The sequence below is a fragment of the Peromyscus californicus genome, unplaced genomic scaffold (genome assembly GCF_007827085.1).
Source record: "Peromyscus californicus insignis strain IS unplaced genomic scaffold, ASM782708v3 Scaffold_14__1_contigs__length_90479793_seg_2, whole genome shotgun sequence".
NCBI lineage: Eukaryota > Metazoa > Chordata > Mammalia > Rodentia > Cricetidae > Peromyscus > Peromyscus californicus.
Genome location: NW_026294436.1, coordinates 57,877,843 through 57,901,429, shown reverse-complemented (window position 1 = coordinate 57,901,429; position 23,587 = coordinate 57,877,843). Strand labels below are relative to the sequence as shown.

The window sequence follows — 23,587 nt, the reverse complement described above, 5'->3', positions numbered from 1 at the left end:
TGACCCAAAGAACTACAATTCAGTCCTGGCAAGGTTGGGAAGAGGTGCAAAAGACAGAATCGGAAAGAGGAATGGAAACAGGTGACTTTGTTCGAGTTGAGTCTCTGGAGAAAGACAGACAGCAGTAAGTCAGAACTGTCTTTCTGATTTCCCTTGGAGGCAGTGTATGCCCCTAGCCAGCTGTTTGGCTGGTGTTGCAGTTTAGATTAGTAACCAAAGTCCTGGGTGTTGCGGGCTTGATTTCAGTCTCTGCCAATATTGGGAGAAGGAGGAAGTTAAGACATTTGGGGCATGTCCAATCCCTCCCCATGCTTTTGCTCTTTGCTTTCCAGCTCGAAGGAATGAACCTCTTCCTCTAGTGTGCTTTCACAACTATGCGCTGTCTCAACAAAGGCCTAAAGGCGAGGAAGCCAAGCAACCATGAACAGAAATCTCCAAAACTGTGAGTCAAAATCAGCTTTTCCTCTTTCAAAATTCATTATCTCAGGAGTTTGTCATAGTGAATCAAAGCTGACTAGCAAGAATGGTGATATGGCCCACCTAAATTTGGCAACCCAGCTACAAATCAAAGCTTCTGTGACCCCCCCCCACTCCAGTCCAGCTCACCCCCAAATCCATTATTCAACATGCATCACCCCATGTTCCCTCTTGACACACCAAACAGGTTACAAGCAGAAGAAATGAGAGAAAAAGACCCAGACGGTCTTATAATACGATCAATTGTTGGAAAAGTAAGGGTCCTCCACCGTACACTTAGAAACGTCCCCTAACTTAACACTTAGACTCACCCTAACAGAAATTGTCACCAGAGCCTCACCATTGCCACTGCTCAAACGAAAGCTGAATGTAAGCGTGACTCCCCTATTCCCCTGGGGGTGGGGGTGGGATGTCACTAAACCACAAACAGTAAGCCACTTGGCTGCCTCAGCCCCTCACCACCTTGCAGGAGGCTGGGCTGGCAGTTCCTCAGAGTGGGAACCACCTTTACCTCATATCTTCATCAGTCACCTGCCTCAGGGCAAAAGTGTGCCGCGTGCCGGGCACAGCGCCCTGCTGAAAAGCTAACTCTATCTACGAATGAATAAGTCATCTGAAAGGCACTCATCAACACCACCAAATGGTTGCTGGCTTCTGGAGTTCTCTACTCCCTCCCTACTTAAATCTCTTCCCCCTTCATCTCCATACACTCCCCAATGCCCATCTCCCAGTCCCTAGGCAAACAGTCTTTGATTCCCTTTGTCCCAGAATTCATTCTCTCTCATCTATCTTGCCGAGACTGCCAAGGCAGAATGGACAACGCCGCCACCCCTTGACAAATCCCAAGCCATCTTAGGGGTTTCCAGGTTATTTACTACCAAGAAGGATACTCTAAGCCTTATGCATACCTACTTTATGTTGCCCTGGGACAGGAGAAGGAAGATTAGGAATGACCAGTTTCTTCTGAGGAGAAGAGAAACCAGAGAAGAATCTGGGCTCTCAGCTAGCAGGTGCCTGGGGAAAGCAAGCACACCTAATTGGCTTTACAGTGCTGTGAACTTGTGAAGATCCCTGAACCCACTAACACCAGACAGGTGTCCTGGGTGGAACACAACCATGTGGTCCACTAGAGGCACCTGAGTCGAAATAGGATGCTCTGGGCTCCCCACAAGTAGATCCTTGGACCAAAGAATAAAAGGTACATACAGTCAATAGAAGTAACTTCCTATGAGATCTTCCCAACCAAAGGCTCGAGCTTTGGGAGGCAGTGAGCTAGCACGGAAGGTAGGCAAGAAGGGGGTGGGTTGGGACAGTCCTCATCAGGAATGTTACAGAAGGAATTCAGCTATCAGAGAACAGCCTGGTGTCCTGGAATCAAATACTCCTAGACCAAATCCTGAATTGTTGCCTTTTTCCCCCCCTTTGACTCGGATGAGATACATAAATCCCCCTGCATCTCGGTTTCTTTTGTGTATGATAGGAATGATGCACAGCCTCACAGAGCTAAAGTTAGGAAGTAAAATAAAACATTTGAAAGCACCTGGAACTTAGTGGGTGTCTAATACACTTAACCTTCCCATCAAAGAGAAGCTTGAGCTAGATATCCTCAGGTCTTTCTGTTACAGAGTCTGAATGGGTTTAGATCCCTTCCTGGCTGCTGGGAAGGAAGGCATACATCTGGGAGAAATAAAGAAGTTCGGATTAGGTAGATGGATGGAGAAAAGAGGATGCTAAGAATGGTCAGGGACCGTGTAGAGGTCACCTCTAACACCACCACCACCACCACACACACACACACACACACACATACACACACACACACACACACACACACACACACACACACACACACACACACACACTCGTTCCCTCTTCTAGAATAAAAAGGGAAACACAAGTTTGGAAAAGTCCGTTCTGAAGGACCTCAGTTTCCCATGTGTGCTGCGAAGGAATAGGACTAGATGACCCTTTTCAGATGCGGCCTTCCCTACAGGAAGGGGAAGCAGAGGATTCAGCTAGGAGGCAAGACAGTAAGGAACAACTTGTCAGGACTCCCCATCCCACGCCCGCCCAGCCCTCGGAGGAACGCCGGACAGCCACCTGGGTGTCGTCTTTAAGCTTCTTTATTGTGCTAACACTGTTGCCTCGGAGCTCAGATCTCACACACAGAACCATCCAGTCCTGAAACCCCACCTTCCCAGGGCTGGGGGCCCTCTGCCGTGGCTGGGGACACCTGGCTTGTACCTCTGCGGTTCTGGGATACCGACTGCTTCCCTCCCTTCCTCTCCCTGGAGACCAGGGGTGAGGGAGGGTTATCTGAACTGTCTTCCTCTGTCCCCTGCCCCCCTCCTAGTTCAGAGCTACAGAAGGCTCTGTCCCCCAGGCATCTCTGAGGGAAGTTCCCCTGAACTCTCTGCCGCCAAGCGGCCGGTGAGAGCCAGGTCTGCGCCTGCCCGAGCCTGTCCCCAGCTGCGGGCGGAGAGCCCCGAACCGCCTGCCAGCCGGGGCGCAGCCCGGTGCCGCGCGCTCACACTAAGAGGCCGTCCTTGCACGACCGCTGCTCGACCTGGGCGCAGTCGGTGCAGCCGGCCGGCTCTGCGCTCTTGACCTTGACGTAGACGGGGGAAGGGCCCGCTTCGCAGGCTGCGGAGGCTGTGCGGGGCACTAGGGCCACGTCCTCGGAGCCGCCGCAGGGCGGAGGCGCGTACTTGCGGCGCAGGGAGCGGCTGACGTTCTGCGTCGGGTACCCCAGGAGATGGGTGACGCGGCTGCCGCGCCCACTGGCCTTGCACCCGGGCGGCTCGGCGTCCACTCTGGAAAACAACAGGCGGGCGCGTGAGCTGGCTCCTCCACGGCGCGGCGTTGGCACGGCCTGGGCAGAGCTGGGGGCTCTTGGCAACCTCTCATCTCCCGCGCCCCCTTCCACCTGCCCCTCACCTCTCTGTCTCTCTCAACCTACTCTCCTCTCTGTACATTCCCGGGCCAGCGACCCTGCAGCGCCCCCATGCCACCATCCTCATCCTTCAGACCCGCTTGTCCAGCAGCTCATGGCAGGCAGCCTCAGTCAGGCGCCCTCGGTCCCTTTCTAGTGTTTGGCTGGAAAGGGAGTCTTAGTGTCCCTCCTTTCCTCGACTAACCCTCACCCTGCGCTCTGGCAAGCTCTCGTCGCCTCCTGGCCCTCGCTCTTCTTTCCCTCTGTCCCCAAGGCATTGCAATCATTAACACTGCTACTCTTGTTCTATTTTTATTTCTAGTTTGCTTCTAATATAAGTTATTCGCACTACCGATGTTACCTCTTCTTAAATAGGCATGTTGAGGTTCTTGCCGGCGCAATACAAGGGGAAGGTAAAAACACACGGTCCCTGCCCTCCAGGAGCTTACAGTCTAGGCCAGACAGACCGAGGGATGCATAGACGACAGAAAGAAAAGGGAAGGCAGGGAGCAGAGGTGAAGACTGGAAGCGGGGGAAGACAGAAAAGCCATGCGGCGAGTGGGCAGGTCGACATGCTGCAGTCCCAGCACTCCATGGCGATGGTAGGGCAGGTTTGGGGTGGGGTTCCCAGCCGGCCGATGGCAGACAAGGGTGAAGAGGACAGGGCGCCGGTCCCCCGCCGTGCAGCAGCATGCAGCATGCATCAGGTTTTACCTGATCTCACTAGCCATGTCGCCGCAGGCCCCGCCGCCGACCCCGCCGCCGACCCCGTAGCCGAAGGCACCGCGGGCACCACCAGCCCCGCCGCCTCCGCAGCAGCAGCAGATGAGCCCCCAGATGCCTAGTGCCAGGCAGGCCAGCATGAGCAAAGAGCCCAGCACCGCGCCGACGATCATGCCTACACGCTGGGAGTCTGTGGAGAGACGGGGAGGCAATCAGGCTTCTGACAGTCTGGCACATGCCAGGGCAAATGTTTGTGGGAAAGAACCCAGGGCCCTGGAAAGTCCAGCGAGGAAGATTTGAGAAGGTAAAGGGTAAGCGAATCTGCAGATGGCTTCCAGCTGCTCTAGACAAAGGCCTAGCCTGAGAGCAGTGGAGAGGCAACCCGCTGAGGCTCCAAGATAAAGTCTAGGTACCTGCATTCCAGCCCTCCCAGCCAGGGGACTCTGGGGCTGCTGTACCTACCTGAGACTTTCACTTCCACCACACAGACGCTGTAGCCCACATGGTTGGCCACTGTGCACTGATACAGCCCATCATCATCCGCATTGACACCTTTCAACACCAGGTCCCCATTGCCCATGCCTGAAATTGGAAGAGCGTCAGAGGGACAGTGAGACAGAGAAGCCTGATCTCTGAGGCTCCTACCCTGCCCAGCCCCTGTGGGATGGAGGATGGAATACCACTCTAACAAAACAAGGAAGGTGGATGCAAGCATTCACAAGTCCACTCAAATCTAAATACTCCCCTTGCTGAGACAGAAAGACAGGGAAGGGTCCCTCTCTCAGAAAGAAGACAGAGTCACCTTTAATTCTCTGTGACCTCAGGGAAATACATCCTGAGTCTGAGCACTGGCCCCCTTATATTATTCAGCTTCTCTAAACGCTAGGAGGAGCATCCAATCCTCACTTGCCAGTGAGTGGTAGTTACTAGTAAGTATTCCCTCTTTTCACCTGTCACAGAGGTGTTAAGCCACTTGCCTGAGATTTACTACCAACCAGCATCCTAGCCAGGATTTAAGCCCAGCTCTTCCTTGGACCATGTTCTCTCCAAACTAATCATGCTGCTTTTGACTGACATCCCATTCATACCTTTTCTCCTTCCCTCAATAGCAGCTGCTGGGACATGCCCAGATGAGCAGCCTCTCATAGACTTGGTACCACTGACAAGCCATGGAAGTCCCAGCAGGCCCCCTTTCCCGATCCACTACTTATCTTCCCTCTCACTCAGCTGGGCCCCCTCACCTTGGTTGATGGAGCTGTGGAAAGACTCTTGATAGGAAAGCTCAGAGTGGAAGCTGTGCTGGGAGTGGTAGGAACCGGCTCGGTAGGGGTGGCTGTGCCCACTGATCTTGGCCCACTTGTAGGACAGGGGCTGAGAGCCTCCATTGGCAAAGCACTTCAGTACCACATCGTTGCCCTTGGACATGTGGCCTTCGGTCCAGCACATGGGTACCGCAGGACGTGCTGTAACAAGGCAGGCAATTATAAACCCAGACCCAGCCGAAAGACAGAGCCAACCCGCCCTTGACTCTGAAGCCCGGGGAAGGGGAGCCCAGAAGAATCGGGTCGTACCTTGGACAGTGACTATGACCTTCCTGGTGGCCATGGTGGTCTTCTTTACCCGACACTCATAGGTTGCTGTGTCAGATACCTGCAGGTTCATGAGGTTGATGGAGGCATCGTACTGGCTGGGGTCTGAGGCTGCAAAGCGGACCCTCTGCTGCAGATGGGGGAGGTTGCCATGGCCAATCCTCTTGTCTTGATATGTTAGAAACTGTGAAGAAGAGAGGGAGACAGAGCTGTCGAGATAAACTGAGCCAAGGAGGGTCATGTGGGTTGAGTGGGTAATTCACTGATCTTCTCTAAGACTCAATTTTCTCAGCTGAAAAAATGGGAAGGATGGTGTCGAGCACACTGCTCTCTTATAGAACAAGTAAGAGCTAATGCGATTAGATATTCTAGACCAATAAAAGGTCAGACTAGGAACTTCTAAAGGCAGGGGCCACACTTAATCTCCCTTGATGTGGAGTAGAGGGAGGTGGAATCTGTCTGGCTTGATTCCCAGTTGGACAGCTCTTTCCCTGTTGTCTCATTCCCGGAGAGACCTTGGAGGAAGTTCAAAGCCTTGGTTTCCTCACTGGCCTTCTTCCTTCTCCCTCAGGATGTTGGCTTCCCGTCAGGTTTGACATCACAGAGTATACGGAGGATAGAGGATCCTGTGCCAAACACTTACCACATTTTCCCTATGTGAGGGTTCTGAGTTGACTTGCATCCACTCAATGTCCAGACCATTGGGACCATAGTCCTCAGGATCCAGCATGTAGGGGCAGCCTAGCCTCACATTGTCACCTTCCGCCAGGTACATGACCTCCTGGCCATCCCCGTTGATCCTTACAGCAGACAGCAGTGCTGGGGAAGGGTAAAGTGGGTGAGGAGATGTGAACAGTGCTTGAGCAGTCAATCTCAACCACTCTGCTACCTGTCAGCCAGAACTCAGTGGAGCGTCTATAGGAATGAGGGGCTGCCCCTGTGTGTGTGTGTGTGTGTGTGTGTGTGTGTGTGTGTGTGTGTGTGTGTGTGTGTACTGGCATAAGCAATACTTAATATTGTTTGTTTATTCATATGGCAGTCTCTGGGCATCCTTGTGAACTTGTGTATATATTCTAGGTTTCTGTAGATGTGCATTTGAATACTGTTTACATACATATAGCTCTTATATTTATGTGTATACACAATTGTGCATTTGAATGTATGAATATATGTGCACAAATGTGCATCATATGTTTATGAGCCTTTGTAGCTGCAAAGATATTCATGCACATGACCATGTAGTATATCTACCTATATATTTACATGATGGCATAGGCAATTTGTGTGTGTGTGTGTGTGTGTGTGTGTGTGTGTGTGTGTGTGTGTGTGTATGCGTGAAACACCCGAAGTTGTTAAATGTTCCATTGGAAGAAACAGGCTGTTTAAAAGCTACCTGTATGGGCTGGGTTTGGGCCTTATCTGGGTCAAGTGAAGAGCTCCAGCAAGAAGCAGGAGAGTGGATACAGTGACTCCTGGGATCCTTTTCCATCCTGAAAAGCATAAGACTAGGTATATCTCTGTGTGTGTGTGTGTGTGTGTGTGTGTGTGTGTGTGTGTGTGTGTGTGTGTGATATGTATGATAGTGTATGCTGACTATATAAGTGTTCTAAGTGACAGCATACACCTTTGCCTGACAGTGGGCAGCTGTAACCTAGAGCCTGGCCACATTCATGTGCATGTCTTTGTCTACGGCAGCTTATATCTGTAGAATGAACCTTGTATGGCAAAGTGTACCATTGTAGGCTGTGTGTCCTCCTTGTGTGATTGTGTGGTTCCAGCAGAGCTGCTCCCACTTGCTTGCTCCCTTTGGGGCCCCTCCTGCCACTGAGTCAGAGCAGGAACCCTGAGTTTGGAGCCAGGATCAGGAAGCTTAGGAGGGAGCTCCTCCCCCTCCCTACCCTGAAGCCTCAGGCGAGCTCTAGCCCCAACCGGTTAGACCTAGACAAGAACAAGGGGGGAGTGAGCCCAGGACTCCACCCTAGACACTCAGCTCCCTACCTCCACAGTCTCTCCAACACTCCCTCTACAAAGCCCCTCACCAAGCTTCTCTACTGATGGCCGTTTTGAGTAAACTTGCTCTTTGAGGTTCCAGCCCACTCTTCTCTCTCTCTCTCTCTCTCTCTCTCTCTCTCTCTCTCTCTCTCTCTCTCTCTCTCTCTCTCACACACACACACACACACACACACACAGAGGTATACACTGTACTGAACAAATAGACACAGGCATGTCCTTTCAAGCCCTCAAAATGTGAATATATGCCCATGCAGTTCCCACTTTCTTACACACAGATTATCGGACCTATACACAGACACACATTCACAGGCAGAGTACACATTAATCTATGACACACCCACTGCACGCTTTGTGGCTTCCTGCGCGTCCATTCAAGACCAGACATATCTGCAGAAGCCCTGAGTTCTGCGTGTAGCCTGGCTCTGGAGAAGCTAGTGAGGGCCCCAACATTTCCCCCAACATCTCAAGCATCACCGGACCTGCCCCTCTGAACCATGGCTAGCCCATTTCATCCGATAGACTCTGAGTTATCCTCCAACAGGTAGCCTGGCTTCTGGGACTCTAACGGGACCTGGAGATGCCTCCTCCAGCCTTAGGCCAAGAGAATACCAGCTCATTCCAGATAAGGATCCTGATGCTATCTGCCAGATCCTGAGGTGGCTAGAGGCAAGCCAGGGATGAGCCAGAATTCACCTGAGAGCAGAAGCTCCACCCTGGAGATGAGCCACTGGAAAAAGATGACGACAGGGAGGATTCCCTTTCCCCACACCACGGATGTCAGCCAGACAGAGGGTAAGTATTTAGAGAAAGGGACTTGGGCAGGAGGAATAAGCTGGAAGAGAATGCCTCCACCCTGCGCTAGACTGTCTTGCTTCAATGGTCCCAGGACAAGGAGCCTCACCCTAGCTCCTCAGCCTCCTTAGATGCTTTCTCAGCCTCCTCCCTAGGGTTGCAGCCTCTTCGTACCTCCTCCCAGCCCTTGGGAAGTTGTTCCTGGCATATCACCCTGGTTTATCTTGCTGTGGCGCTGGGGAAGGATTTCCAGGGAATGTAAGAGAAGAAGGCAGCTTGCGCGGAGAGAAGAACCAGGAAGAAAGTCGGTATAGGAAAGAGTCCTAGGCAAGACCTGGGGAGAGAGGGACACTGGGAAGTCAAGGGGCTGTCCAAGGAACTAGTGATTGTCCCTTATAAAATCACCAGGGCTGGCCACCCTGTATGGGGAACGTCACCTCGGCCAAGTGTCTGTTCTCAGCTAAGAAATCTATTCTGAATTTTCAAACTGATTTCAGACTGGAAGAGGAAGAGAGAAGAAAAAAAAAAAAAGGCAGCTCAGAAAGTATCGGCACAGGAAGCATCTAGCCCACACACCCTCACACACACACACGGCACACACGGAGATGCCCCCAACTCTCCTGGCACAGCCAGGGCTTCCTGAGTGGGCACTGCCCGAGAGGCCCTCGGCAGAGAAAGGGTGCAGCAGGCATCTTGCCAGAAATACAGCCATCACACATATGTGCACACACAGGCACGCACATTCCCATACACAGAAACAGGATGAAACAGTCCCCCTTCTCGGTCTCCTTCCTCATACCCTTCATCCTACATCTAGACCCCAGGAGGGGCTCCATGCTAATTTCAGCAATACTTAATAGAACGTCCCTTGCTAGGACTTGCCCAGGCCCCAGGCAGACAGCCATAGTATCCAAACCTGTGAACCCTGCCTTCCAGCCATGCCCTAGAGAGGTGAAGGGGGCTCTGGGAGTTTACCATCCATCCTGTCCACATCCTCTCAGCCTCATCCCAGAAGAGGCATCACCTATGGACTCCCACAGCACATGGGGCATGGACCAGAGGTCCTAGGCCTGGGTTCTTACTGCCTATGATGGAAGCAACCCAGCATGTGGAGCCCTTTCAAGGCAAACAGCTTTCCTGCCCAGTGCTCTGGCTTGGGAGAGCTGACCCTTCCACTGAGAAGAACACACCGACTGTCTGAACGAAACGGATCATTGCCAGGCTCCTCCTCAGCCCCCACCCAGAGCTGCTGCTCACCTGACTCATACCCCACCTGCAATGCCCACAACTAACTCCGTATCTCCAAGCAAGCCCTGTCTCCATCTCCCAGCATGGAAACATCACAAAGGGCCCTTGCACACATATATGAGCTACTCGAACTGTCAATTAGATCATGAAGATCTATTCCGAGGCCTCTGCACACAGACACTGTCCCAAGCCTTCGGGCACAGGCTGTCCTGGGGAGAAGCTCCCTTGGCAGTATCCAAATCGGTGTCAGCAAAGTGAAGGTAGACAGTCCCTGCCAGTGACTCTTAGACCATCTTTAAGGCTCTTCTGTGAGCCCTTGCTCACCCTTGACCTTCTGGCATAATACTGGGCATCCTCGCCTCTGCCCAGCCCCATACCTGGGCTCAGGCACACGAGTAGTAGATGGAATGCTCCTCGAACTCCCATGTCTCCAGGCTTGATCTTTCCTCCGCCTGAGCTGGGCTCCAGTGGGCTGGTGGTGGTGGGTGGATGGGGCAGGTGGAGGGAGGGGGAGCGGAGGGCCCAGACACTGCCCGGGGTGGCAGGAAGGTGCAATGAGTGCCAGGCTAAGGAGCAGCCGGAGTTATTTCTACAGGAGGGAGGGGGCCTGGTCCCCGCCTTGGGGAGGAGCCCAAGTAGCCCTAATTAGCAGGGTGACAGGGTGGCCTACCCAGGCATTACCCAGCCCTCACCCAAGCTCTTCCCTGTCCCAAGAGTAGTGCACAGCGACCAGCGGGACTTGTAATTAGGCACCTGTTAAACCTCCATTTCCTCCTGACCAAGTCCTCGGGGTGACAACAGTTGCCCCATTTTACAGCGTCCACGGAGCTCCACTCACCACTCATTTGTTGCCTACTTCCCTGGGGGAAAGAGGAAGGAGAAGCCAGATTTGGGGAGGAAGGATGGCCAGGATTTGGAGAATTAACACTGACCAAAGACACCCCAGAGCCTGACATGCTCCCCCATTTCAGACCCAGATTTCCAAGTCCTAACCCTTTCAAGCACCTCTTGCTTTCGGGGTGTCGGGGGGTGGGGGGATCCTCCAGGTCAGATATTAAAGACAGTGCACCAGAGAAGGGGCGCTTCTCCCATGTTGAGACCTAGGCCTGGAGAGAAAGCCCAGGTAACAGGGGATACTGGAATGTAGCTTTTCTCTTTCCCTTCAAAGAGAGTGGGGCCTCCTGAGCTGATGAGGGAGAGAAAGGGGGTGGGTAAGAACAGGGTCTTGCCTTGCTACCGCTTCTCCATCCTTGTTGACACAAAGGTCATCCCCAAGTTCCAGGACCCCAGAGAGGGCAGGGGGTGCTATGATGGGTCTAGATCCTACCTCCCACACAAATCTAAATCAGTTTACCAAGGCTCAAAGAAGAAGGAAAGAGGAGTCGGGGCATTTGGGGGGAGTGAGGGACTTCAAAGGGTGAGGGAATGTTTGAGGTGGGCAGGGCAAGAGGTCATGTGAGTGTGTGCATCTCTCGCAGGCATGAAGGTAGGAGAAGGGCTGAGCTCGGCTGTGTGCTTTCTTCGGGGATTTCTTGGGATCTCAGCCAGGCCTTGGAGGTTTGATGCAGGCCCAGTGTTAACAAGGGTCATAATTTCCTAAGAACCAAGACCCTCAAAGCCTGGACTGTCCACTGGGCAACTACAGTCATCAGGGTGACTAAGCCATCACAGTTCCAGGCGGTTAGGTAGAAGCTGGGGTGGGAGGGTCTTAGCCAGCAGAAGGGGGAAGGCCAGCTGCTGTTGGCTGATCTATGGGTTCAGAACAGTTCCTTAACCTTCCCTCGATCCCAGCACCATCCAACAGGAGGCAAGTCACCGGGAAGCCTCATTCTACAGCCTGGCTCCCACAAGGGATCCCAGAGCCCTCTCCACAGCTGACCTGGGACTCAGGAAGGGCAGAGGGGGAAGAGTCTTCAGGAGAGTTATGGGGTTCAGGAGTGCTGCCAGGGCCCACCCCCTTGGAAGAATAAGACAGAACAATGAGGAAGCATAAGGAGTCCACGCGGCTCTGTGTTCCAAACCCTTTTACCCAACCTGCCAACAATAACAGGTTGCTCGAGGGCCCACCAGATCTACACAGTGGCTATCCTTACTTCCTTATCTATTTTGAGATTTATGGGGTTGTTCTGAGCCTTCTGGAAAACAGGGGTCATTATCCCCATTCTACAGGTAGGGAAACAGAAGCCCGGAGAAACAAAAATTCAGTTCAGTCGCAGCTACCGGCTGAGTAGGGGACAGGCAGGCACCATGATTCTCAGCCCTGAGTGGTCCAAAAGAAGGCTGGATGGACTACTACCCATCGGAGGGAAGGGTGGAAGGTCAGTGGTGAGTGGAGGGGAAAGCAGGCAGGACCAGGAAGAGAGAGAAACCAAATGGAAAGGGGTAGAGCTGTGGGTCCACTAAATCGAGGTATATGCTCATTCATTTGAGCTCTGGATTTGAGCTAAGGTGCCGTGATGGCTGCCCCTGGGGTTAAATTCAGGGTTATTTGAAATTATGGACGAGGTTGGGGTCAGGTTTGAGGCTTGGATTGAAGTTAAGGTCAGTGTTCAGGTTAGAATGACTGCTGGAAGTGCAGCTAGGGGTCAAGGCTGGGCTTTGTGCTATGATAAAGAATTCACTTTCAGTGTCATTTGCAGATATGCTTAGGAATACAGATTGAGGTAAATCCAAGGCTGAGTTGAAACTGATTTAAGATTTGTTACAAACGAGTTTGAATTAAGTTTGGGATTTAAGTCCAAAGAATGTGCAGCTGTGGTTAAGACATGGGTGAAAATGTATGATCAAGAGGGTTCAAGGTAATCAAAAATGAGAATTTATGGTATAGAAAGATACCAGCCTCCCCCCCCCCCCCCCCCCCCCCCCCCGTTAAATCCAGGTTTGGCTCCACTCTGGAAACATACTAGTGGTACATACTGATATACCCAATATCTGAGGGAGGGATTCAAAAATGCATGAGCCCATATGAAAGAGGATGAAGCAACCTGATCCCACAACAAATGTAACCTCTGAAGTCCTGCTCTACCACCTGCTCACAGCCTAAGGAAGCTTCCAGATGCAGGAAGCTATGAGTAACCAGTGGAGTTCTGTCGCCGAAAGATGAGGCCCATCAGACAGATTTACAGGGGAAGGGATTGTGGAGTTTCAAAGAGGCTGAGGTAGAGGAGTTGAGAAAGAATAAGGAGCTATTAGTAGATGCTTCTAGAAAAATACTTTTGAGGGGATCACAGAAGGTTTCCCAGAGCAAGAAAAAAATAGAGCATCATCTTTGGTCCCCCTTGACCTACTGAAGCCTAATTGTCACCTGCTTGCAATCTGGAGCCTATAAACAAAGCTGTAGGTCTTCCTGCCCTATGCCACAGGGGCTTGGGAGCAGGGTGGTGGGGTAAGGGGACCAGACATAGATCCAGCCTAGTGTTTCCACCTTTTGAGACTGGCCTGCAGTCCTGTGCCTCTCTGGGCCTCACCCTCAGCAAAGGAAGAAGGTCCCACTCCTGAGAGGCACCCTGCTGTAACTCTTCCCTCGCCTCCCCCTCACCATCTGTCTCCACCCTAAACTAACTGTTTTCACCCTCTACTTCCTTTTCAAATCCCATAAAGGTCCAGGCTGATCTCAGAAAATCTTGGACTTCTGTGCTAGGAGAGAGCACTCACTTCTGTTCTAGGACAGAAATAAAAGATGAAGACCTAGCAAAGAGTGAACAGAGACAGTGAGGAATGGAGGAGGCCAGACAGGGATTCAGAGAAGCCAGAGCCAGCTTCTGGGGGGGGGGGGCGGGGCGGGTGTGCAACCCGACACCAGGTCCCTTTAGAATACTGGCAGCCTGCCCATCCTCCAAAGCTACCTTCTCAGCAATTCCACACAAACCCCTTGCTCTTCTCTTCCTCCATGACTTGCCCCAGCTCCTCCCCAGGCTCCCTGGGTACAGGCTCAAGACGCCCCGCTAACTCGAGACTACACCCTGACCCGCTTCGAGACCTCCCTCTCTCGCAGCCCCTCTGCCCCTTCTCCCATGCCTCCATGTAGACCTAGAGCCCACCCCAGAACATCTAGGGAAGAGTCACCCAGCAGAGAAGGTCTCTGAGGAGTTTGGGAGCAGAAGTTAGGAACTACCACAGAGAGACGGTATCCTGTAGGTCTTAAAGCAAGATGGCCGCAGAGAAGCTGGATTCTGGATGCCAAAGGGCTAGAGCAGCTGCTGACTTCCCACCAGATTTCAGTGAAGGTAATAGGGTGAAGGACTACCAGGTGAGGCCGAGGGCAGGGGCTCAGAGATTGTGCTGGTGGCATGAAGGGCTCACTCTAAGTTCTAAGAGTTAGAGTCAGGTGGGAGAAAAGCAGAGAGGTCTATGTGAGTGCTTAAGTTTGAAAGTGTGGGGGTGGGGCTGGAGACTGCAATACAGATGGGGCTTCAAGCAACAGCCTGAAACACACATGACCCAAAGATGATCTGGGCCCGTTCCCCAGCTCTGGAGTCTCGGTGCTTCCACTGGCTCCCCTCAGCAAGAGGGAAGCTGGGTCTACCCAAGTCTCTCCCATCAAGCCGCATCCTAGGGCTGAGCATGGGTCCCACGGTCTTCTGAAGGAGTGGCTTGACTCACCACCACTTTCAGCAAGGCTCACGAGCCAAGATGGTTGACCGGATGTCATCAACTGAAATTGTCGGGGGGGGGGGGGGGGGGGGGGGGGGGGGACAAACCAAGTCAAGAGGGAGCCCCGTGTAAAGAGCCTGTGGAACCCTGCTGACAGAGCTGAGATGGAACTGAGAAGCCTGAAGATAAAAGTGTCTTCGGCTACATCTCCATCCCTCGGACCTCCAGCAGCACTTCCCTGGCTGCTGGACCTCATGCAGAATGTGGAGAAAAAGCGAAGGAGACGCAGCGCCTCTCCCACAGCATCCCCACTGAGAGACACGGACAAGCTGAGGGACACTTAGCCCACGGTGTGATAAGCTGTGCTAATAATATTCCACCAAGGTCCTGCTTGCTGGAAATGGTGTTTAAACAGAGATCCAAAAGGTTATTGATGGTGTGCCCACAGAGAGAACTAGAGGACCCCAGAGGTGACCAGAGTTATGTCTCAGTGCTTGGGAAGTAAGCCAGGGTCCTGCCAGACACAATTCAGAAGAATGAAGCCAGGAGTGACAGCTGATGATTATTCTTCGACAGAGGAGATAAGATCCTTGAGAACTAACCCTCTTGGATCCTTCTACTCAAATCCTAAGAGGACTTCGCTGGGATCATAGCCAGGTCCTCAGGATAGATCCTACAACTCAGATTGATTGGCCTGGACCCTGTGTCCCTGTGCGTGAAGACAGATTTTGTGATGAATTAATCCCTATGTGTCCAGTGGGACTTTGGCTTTTGGACTTGTAGGAATAAAATTTTCTTTTGCTTCAATGCTTGGATTTTCCGAACACATATCTTCAAAGGGAAGCTATGGTCCCCCTCAACCCCCAGGGTGGTCCCAGGCCTGTCCTGCACTGAACAACTGCCCAGAGAGGTAGGAGGTGGAGAGAGGCATCAGAAGAAAGCTGGTATCCGGTTCATAGCTTTCCTCACTAAGCCTGACCAGGCAGGCCCTCTCTCTGCCCTCCCTGTTTGTTTCCTGTTGCCTGGAAACTGGGATAAAGGACTGAGTGAGAGAAGGTGGGGCTGCTCTAGTTCCGCCAGGCCTGGCTGGAGAGGGAAGTGTTAACTGTCAGGACAGCCATAAGCCCTGCCCAAGGATGAAGAGGAAGCCTCCTCTCCTCCCCCAGGTACCTCCTTCCAGCACTTCCCCTGGAAGCCTCTGCAGAGCCCTGTCTTCCCAGAACGAAGGGCCCTTTCCGTCATAATGCTCACTATGCAGAGTGGAGACAGCGGGCTTCGATCTTGTAGAGAGAATCTGCGCCTGTTTTGTGTCGTCCCGAAGAGTGAGGCTGGGGCCGTGCATTCGATGCACGGGAAGACGCAGGTGGACTACAAACTGAGCTTTCTGGGCAGCAGAGCCTGATCTGGGACGACCAGGTTCCATTAGCAAGTAGGCAGTGGGCATCCTGTCTCTCGGGGAATGCAAGCCAGACTGCCCAGCCATTTGACTAGGGTTTACCAAGAAGACGATAACACTGGCAGTTCTCCTAGGTCTCTTCTAGCCTTGGCTCTCATGACTTTGTGCTCATTCCCATTGGCCCAGACATAGACTAATTTTTTTTTCCAGCAGCCATGTAGAGAAAAAAAAAAATCACTAACTGGTTTCTCCCAGGCCCTCCCCTCCCCACCTAACCTCCTCTTTCTGGGAGTCTGAGAAAGCCACTGCCTCAGCTCCACCCCTGCCCCAGCACCAACACCATCAAAGCCACTGAGACCGAGGCCGTCCTTTCCAAGAGGGATGTAGGTGTGAAGGCAGGAGTTTGTACCTCAAGAGGCATAACCCAGTCAGCAGAGGCAAGAGCAGGAGCTGTGGTCATTACAGCAGAGAAGGGGGGGTGACCTATTTAAGGACAGCCAAATCCCTTGAAAGTCAGATAGGCCAGGTAACCTTTCTTATTTCCTGGGCTGCGTCTCAGTATGTAGAAGGGGATGCGGGTCACTTTTACATAGCGAGGGACCTGAGGTCTCTAGCGAGCAGTTGCCTTTACCACGGGGCTTCCAGGATTCCCAAGAATATAGCAGGAGGGGTGTGGTCGAAAGAACAGAAAGTGAGGAACTCTCTGTCCCTAAGCCTCTGAGCCTGTGTGCCCAGACTGCCTGTCTGACACTTCAGCGCTTCTTTCTTCTGTCACCTAAACAGCTGCCACCTTTACTCACCCCCCAAAACGCCGCAGGACTTTGAACTCTGAGAGCCCTTTTCATCCCAGCCCATTCAAAGTGCTTTTACTGAGACCAATTAATGCCCAGCTGTGGTCCAAGTCACACAGGGGGGATGCTGAAGCTTTCAGGAGCACCGAAGACATCCCAGCACTCCACTGAGTCAGGGACTACCTGGCTAGGCCACCGGAGCCTGGCAGCTGAGTCATACCCAACTGGAGCAGGTTCCAAGGTTCTGAGACCGTCCCCCAAGCCACCGCAGAGCATGGTGTAGGCAACCAGGCTCATGTGGGCAGGTAGGGCATAGAGCCCAGGCAGGAGCTAGGGCACATGTGCCTGGGAGGCAGCTACTTGTTATAGCTAGGAGCCCAGCCCCTAGGTTTCCTAGGTTGGACCAACTCAGTTTGACATTGCAAGGTCTGAAGGATTCCAGAGGCAAAAGATGGGTTAAGAAATCCTTGGCAGTTAATAATACCTTTATATAAGACAATATAAGTATAATATATAAAGGAATCTGAGCTTAGTGTGATGGCAAATGCCTTTAATCCCAGCACTCAGGAGGAAGAGGCGAGTGAACCTCTGTGAGTTAGAAGTCATCCTGGTCTATGTAGGGAGTTCCAGAATAGCTAGGGCTATGTAGAGAAAGGCTGTCTCCAAAAAGAAAAAAAAATCTGCTACAACTAAGTTACTAATAATTTGGGCACTCAAAACAAACAAACAAAAAACAACTTTACATCAACAAAGACAACACCAGTACACCTCCTGCTTATCTCCTAATCCCCCCAATACTACTTTACTTCTCTGCAGCCTCCCAGATAACCTCAAGGCTGATCTGTAGCTGGAGGCGGGGCAGGGATAAACCTACTTGTGCCTCTGAGCATGAGATCAGCTGAAGCAGAAAAAAATCAACAAAGGGTCAAGAGCTAACTTTTAGAGGCAAGACTGAGACTGGACATCCCTGATTCCTGAGCCCGAGTGTGCCCTAGAGCCCTCAGAATCACACCTTTTAGTTCCCCCCTGCACTTCACCCCCATCCTGTAGACTGTACGCGCCCAACTTCCTGCTGGCTTAACCATCGCTGCCACAGACGGACAGACGGACCCACTAGCCCCTGCTTTAGCCAGGTGACTTTTTTATGGAACTAGCCCCACTGCCAATCATCATTAAGAGGGCTAGAGAGGCCGGGCGGTGGTGGTGCACGCCTTTAATCCCAGCACTTGGGAGGCAGAGGCAGGAGGATCTCTGTGAGTTCGAGGCCAACCTAGTCTACAGAGTGAGATTCAGGAAAGGCGCCAAGCTACACAGAGAAACCCTGTCTCGAAAAACCAAAAAAAAAAAAAAAAAAAAAAAAAAAGAGGGCTAGAGAGGGGCCGGAGACACAGCTTGATAGTAGAATGCTTGTCTAGCATATGTGAGGCCCCACCTTCATTCTCCAGCAATTAAAAAAACACCCCACAAGATATGTTACAAAGAGTTGGTAGAAGATTTATACAAGATGACAATATGGAGCCTCCCAAGACCCCAACAGTTCTCAGAACTGTCCCCCTTATAGCAACATGGATCCAGGGGATGAACCGACTGATGCTGGAGGCTACGGATGCTGTGAAGGGTCTCTCATGAATCTTGAGAAAAGAAATCAAACCTCTCCTCCACATCATGTAGCCAATTCCGACATTTTAAGAAGTTAATGGGACTGGAGGGGCAATCCTTTGTTTTAGATACTCTCCCAAACCATCTTCATATTCTTAGTTGGCTGTAGTCCTTTCTCTAGAGTCAGACCTTTTTTTTTTTTTTTTTAGATTTACTTATTTATTTCTTATGCTTCTGCCTGCATGTATGCTTGCATCAGGAGACAGTGCCAGATCTCATTACAGATGGTTGGGAGCCACCGTGTGGTTGCTGGGAATTGAACTCAGGACCTCTGGAAGAGCAGCCAGTGCTCTTAACCTCTGAGCCATCTCTCCAGCTCCTAGAGACAGATCTTTATCCACATGGCCTAGACCCTGTCCAGTCTGTCTCACTCTGAGGCCTTGGGCTCTGCAAGCCCCACAGACCTGCATTTCACCAGCAGCAGCTTGGTCAAATGCCAGGCTTATTTTACAACTGTGAACCTGGCTCATTTTTCTCTATGTAGACTCAGCAGTTGGTAATGGGTATGGAACCTCCTTCCTCTCTGGCTTGCACTCCAGAGCGGCCCATTCTTTTTAGCTCTGGGAAGGTCAGCAGGTGTAGAACCAGCCAAATATGAAGTACGAAGAACGTTTCTGGCTTTCTTGAGATAGAAATTCCTCTGAAATAGATGAGGCTTGTTCTGTGGCCCCAGTGGGTATCATCTGAACAATCAGTAGTGTCAGTGTGCCAGCCAGAAACAGGCTAGAGTCCTTGGTGGCACTGCCAATGCTTTCTCTCCTATCCTGGGCTGGGAACCTCATCTTCCAAGACCTTTATGGAGGAATGTATACACTTCTTTAGGTAAGAGGGCACTGAGTCAGGGGTGCTGCAAAAGAAAGGTAAAGAAGTCTTTTCCCCATCCAGTGGAGCTTCCCACCTAGTTGTGTGAAAGCAATAGTCTTCCAGTTGAGGACCGTGGAGAAGGTGACTGGGGAAGCCCCTGGGTCTGAGGAAGAGGAAACACAAGAAGCAGCTTGTGACTCTCCTTGGGCCCTATGAAAAGAGGACTCTTGCCGCAGGCCCTTGTAAGCTGGCGTTGTAAATACCCAGGACACACCCAGCTTCTATCCTCTCCTCATTGGTACAGGATGCATGCATAGAGGAAGACAAGACTAGACTCTGAATCTGAGGGATGGAGCAAGCCCCTGGGGATGAAGGAGACAGGCACTGCAGCAATGATGTTAGATGGATGGAGAGTTATCTCCATCATTGAAAGGTGGTACTCTAGTTCAAAATGGAAGGCTTGATACCCAAGGACATTCTAAAAATGCTGAGACCATTCTAAAGGTATATGAAATGGGGTGAAGCTAAGGGAAGAATCAGAAGCGCAAACGAGAAGCTTCTAGAAAAGGGGACCTCGACGGTACATGGCATAACAAGTATTCAGCAAGCACCTGCAGAGCGAATGAGGATGTAGGAGTAGATTGGGACTAGGTAGGGAAAGTTAAACACAGAGGCAGCCCACTCGTGGAATAAGGTGAACCGAGGATAACAGGACCAAGAGTGAGGGTCAGCTGTATTTGGATGAGGAGCTGGGTCTTGAGTGTACCTCCATGGGAATGGGGCAAATGTCTGTGCTGCAGGACTGCCTGGAGTTGAAAGGGTCTAAGCAGGAGAGGCTTGAGCCCAGAACAGGGAGCCCCGGGCTCACACACCCGCCCCCTCCATACATGTGGTCTGAGTCACAATTAGGAGCCCAGGGTAAGCCAGTCTCAGCTATTCGTGCCTCTCCCTCTCCAGCTCTGCTTCAAGCAGCCTTTTCACCAGCCCTCAACAAAAGCATACCTTTAGCTCGGCCTCAGTGCCCCCCCAAATTCCTATGAACTGGGTACAGGACCAGTAAAGAGACAAGAATGTACTGAAAATGCACAGACCATATGATTACGAAAAGGCCAGGTGCCCCCCACCCCCCGCCCCACGCCATCAAAAAAAAAAATGCATCTCACTGTTTAGGAGAGAAGACCCCACCTGAGCACCATCCCGTTCCAGAGCCTGAGTGGCCAGCCCACATTCAGGTCCCCTGGGGTTTATTTGGATCCACCTTCAATGGCCCACCAGAATCCCCACACTCACAGTAGTAAAGCTGAGCTGTTCCTTGGAAGAATAGAATACTTTTAATCTGTAACTATGAAATGTCAAGATTAGCAGCAACTGCGGGTGCCCCCAGGGACGGGGCAGAATCTGTGCCCTCCCCCCCCAAGACCATAGAGGCTTCAGTTCACAGAAGTGGTTGGCAGGATGTTGGCTTTGCGCTCAGCTTCGATGCAGTATTTCTCAGGAAGGCCAGTTGCTCTGCCGGGAGAAACACGGGGCATGTGTAAGTAGGGTGCTTACCAAAGGTGTGACAGGAGAAAGCGTGCCCTGGGCCTCCACAACCTGGGGCCCTGTACCCCAACCTATCCCTACCATCTACCCACCAAGCATATTCTAGTCGAGGTCCTAACACCTGCCAAGAGCTGCCAAGGAGCCAACAAGACCCAGTTCCAGAACCTTCTGCTGGAGACCCATCAGAGGGGCAAGCCTCCTGCGGGAAGCCCTTCCGCTAAACACCTCCCGTCACGGTTCCTTCTTCCCCTGTCACGGCTTTTCCAGCCTACTGTGCCACCTCTTTGAGGAAGAGCAGAGGAGCAGAGAAAGGAAGGAACCCGGGGTGGCGCACCTCAGCTCGTCCAGCTTCTGTTTCTTGATGTCCTCGATGCGTTCACGGCGCTTCTGGGCTTCCTCCTTGAGGCGCCGGCCCTCTTCGAAGGTGGAGAGCCGGTTCTGCACCTGCTTCTGCTGGTTCTCACGCACCTGCCGCCGGAGCTCATTGGCGTGCTGGAGGCGGTCCGCCGCCTTTTTCTCCTGCTCCAGCCTCTCCTTCTCGATCTGCTCTCTCTGAGCCCTAGGGAAGGGACGAAAGGGATGCAATTGGCTGAGCTCTTGGGTGACCCTTCTTCAGTGGTCCACAGCCATCCAACCTCCAGACCTCAGAGATCAGACTAAAAGCGCCTACTGTGTGCTTTCCTCTCGCCTGCCAGAACCAGGTCCATCGTCATAAATCACAGTGTTGAAATTATTAGTAATTTCTAAATTTTTTTTTCATTTTACTTTATGTGGATGGGTGTTTGGCGGGCATGTGTGTTTGGGCACCACATCCATGCCTGATGCCCTCAGAGACCAAAGGAGGGCATTGGATCCCCTGGGGCTGGAGTTACAGATGATTATGAGTTGCCACGTGGGTGATGGGAATTGATCCTGGATCCTCTGGAAGAGCATCCAGTGCTCTCATCTGCTGAGACATCTCTTCGGCCCTTAGTATCTTTAAACAAGAATCCCTACCATGTATGTGTACTCTGTAAACCACATAGCTAGGTCCCACAACCAGGGTTTCACCCAACGAGAGCTCTCCCTACTCTTCCTGCTAATGATGCAACTAACTCCTCTCGGCCTGATCTAAATGATCTTCCTTCCTTTCCTCTCTGATGGTAATGACGTCGACAAAACCAAGCAAGACTAAGGAAACAGTATCTGTATGTTAGCTCTACTTCAGTTGCTGGAGGAAGGCAAGAACTCAGTCAGGCATCTCTCTGTCCCCTGACTGACGGATGTCTTCACATTCCTTCTCCGATGTCTTCCACAAGAATACTTCGTAGACCCTAACTAATATCAGGGAGGACATCTCTAATGGCATCCAGAGCAGCTCAAATGTATTTACACCTCAAAGAAATTCGGTCAGAGGCCATCTAACCTAGTATCAGATTTCTTTTCAGTACAATCAAACCCGAACTGTAGAACTATCTTAGGCAGGGATTTCTTGCCTGCTTTTCTCCCACAGGCTCCCTTATACCAAAACAAAGATTCCCCTCCCACCGCCAAAGGACACTGTCACTTAATCATCTCCTCATTGTCTGACAAAATCCATCCCACATGGGGAACCCTCTCACGTCCTAACAGCTCCTCCAGCCATGCAAATATCTCCCCCAAATTCCACACCTCTACCCTCTATAGAGCCTTTCCAGTGCACAGGAAGGGAACTGCTGGTCTCCACACCCCTCTGTAACTAGACACCAAATGCCACAGGGATCTGGGGCGGGGAATGTACTCTCCCGGCTTATCATCACTGCCCTGTATGTAGATGAGTTTCCTAGTGCTTCACGATCATCTAAGTGAAGGATTAAGTGTGGAAAAGGGAGAGCTGGATGTATCACTAGAGAGCTGCTAGGATGGTGGGCAGTTGAAAATCCAAATGAGGAAGGATTCAGTTAACCTTCATTGTCAACGCCACTAGACCGTAGACTCACCTGGAAGAAACACCCCCTGGACATATCTGTGAGGGGGTTTCCAGAGAGATTTAACCGAGGGGACGGGGAGATGTGCCCTGAATTTGGGCAGCACCATCTGTGGACTGGGGTCCTGGATTAAAAAAATTTAGTGGAGAATGGAAGCTGAGCACCAGCATTCTTCTCTGTCTACAACCTGTCTCATTCCTTTTGTTTTGTGTTCCGAGACAGGGTTTCTCTGTGCAGCCCTGGCTGTCCTGGAACACACTCTAGACCAGGCTGACCTTGAACTCGCAGAGATCTGCCTGCCTCTGCCTCCCAAGTGCTGGGATTAAAGGCTCTCGCCACCACACCTGGCTTTCTGTCTGCTTCTTGACTATGGATGCTGTGCGACCAGTCAGTCACCTTGCTGCCATGACTTCCCTGCCATGATGGACTGTCTCCCCTCAAACCATAAGCCCAAACAAGCCCTTCCTCAAACTGCTTTCCCTGGACACTAAGAAAAGTAACTAATACACTGGTCCTAGCACAGGGTGAAGACATTAGCTGTGGATATGGACTGGATGTTAGAATCACCTACAAGATTTCAAAAGCTACTTGCCCCAGGGCGTTTAAGCCACAACCTGTTGGGGGTGCAAACCTGAATGTCCGTATTTTTTTTTTTCAAAATGTCCTGACTTAGCTCTCTCTGCTCAGTCAACAGCCTAAAAGTTCAAGACCTTCTACCCAGAAGCAGCAAGTCCATATGCAGGCCGTACTGGAGGTCACGCTTTTGAAGTAAGAAAATATGAATTGCTGGCTGTGGCAGAGACACTCTGGGAGTGAAGATGTCTGTCAGTGGAGGTCACATGGTTTGGAGACACTAGGTCTAGATGCTAAGCTAGGGCAGCAGGTGAACTTAGACTTCTCCAGAGGGCCGGACAAGCGTTAATAGCTAGCTAGTGTACATGCTTCAGGCAAACACAGCAAAGCGGAGTCAAGTGGGTCAGCAGCAAAAGTAGGACTTGGAATTCATCCCATTAATATTTATTAGTGCCTGCCAAAGGCTCACAGCTGTCCAAGGGCATGGAGGCAGGGAGGAGGGGGAGACA

General features: G+C 51.7%; 2 protein-coding genes across 5 annotated transcripts in view; both read right to left on the bottom strand.

Annotated features, from left to right (window-relative positions):
- Positions 1-2,582: 2,582 nt before the first annotated feature.
- On the bottom strand, positions 2,583-10,149 carry Vsig8 (V-set and immunoglobulin domain containing 8). The gene is made up of 6 exons (XM_052736513.1): positions 10,099-10,149; positions 6,365-6,610; positions 5,374-5,905; positions 4,595-4,714; positions 4,124-4,322; positions 2,583-3,290 (listed from the first exon to the last, which is right to left on the bottom strand). Exons 1-6 carry the CDS (start codon positions 10,147-10,149, stop codon positions 3,005-3,007), a joined length of 1,434 nt encoding a protein of 477 aa, XP_052592473.1. The 3' UTR covers positions 2,583-3,004.
- Positions 10,150-20,329: 10,180 nt separating this feature from the next.
- Cfap45 (cilia and flagella associated protein 45) overlaps positions 20,330-23,587 on the bottom strand; it is a 36,278-nt gene continuing 33,020 nt past the window's right edge. For all 4 annotated transcript variants that reach the window (XM_052737682.1, XM_052737678.1, XM_052737679.1 and 1 more), the window contains exons 11-12: positions 20,894-21,118; positions 20,330-20,526 (exon numbers count right to left, since the gene is read on the bottom strand). In XM_052737682.1, the coding sequence (XP_052593642.1) occupies positions 20,448-20,526; positions 20,894-21,118 (304 nt within the window). In that variant the 3' untranslated portion in view covers positions 20,330-20,447. The remainder of the gene's footprint in view (positions 20,527-20,893; positions 21,119-23,587) is intronic.

Bases quoted from the DNA above. Each gene is read 5' to 3' on its own strand.
- Vsig8 (XM_052736513.1), bottom strand. From the start codon at position 10,149: ATGGGGCTGGGCAGAGGCGAGGATGCCCAGTATTATGCCAGAAGGTCA. The intron at 4,715-5,373 runs GTGAGGGGGCCC...TTCCAATTTCAG, and splicing joins CCACAGCTCCATCAACCAAG to GCATGGGCAATGGGGACCTG. The intron at 4,323-4,594 runs GTAGGTACAGCA...GTCTCTCCACAG, and splicing joins GGTGGAAGTGAAAGTCTCAG to ACTCCCAGCGTGTAGGCATG.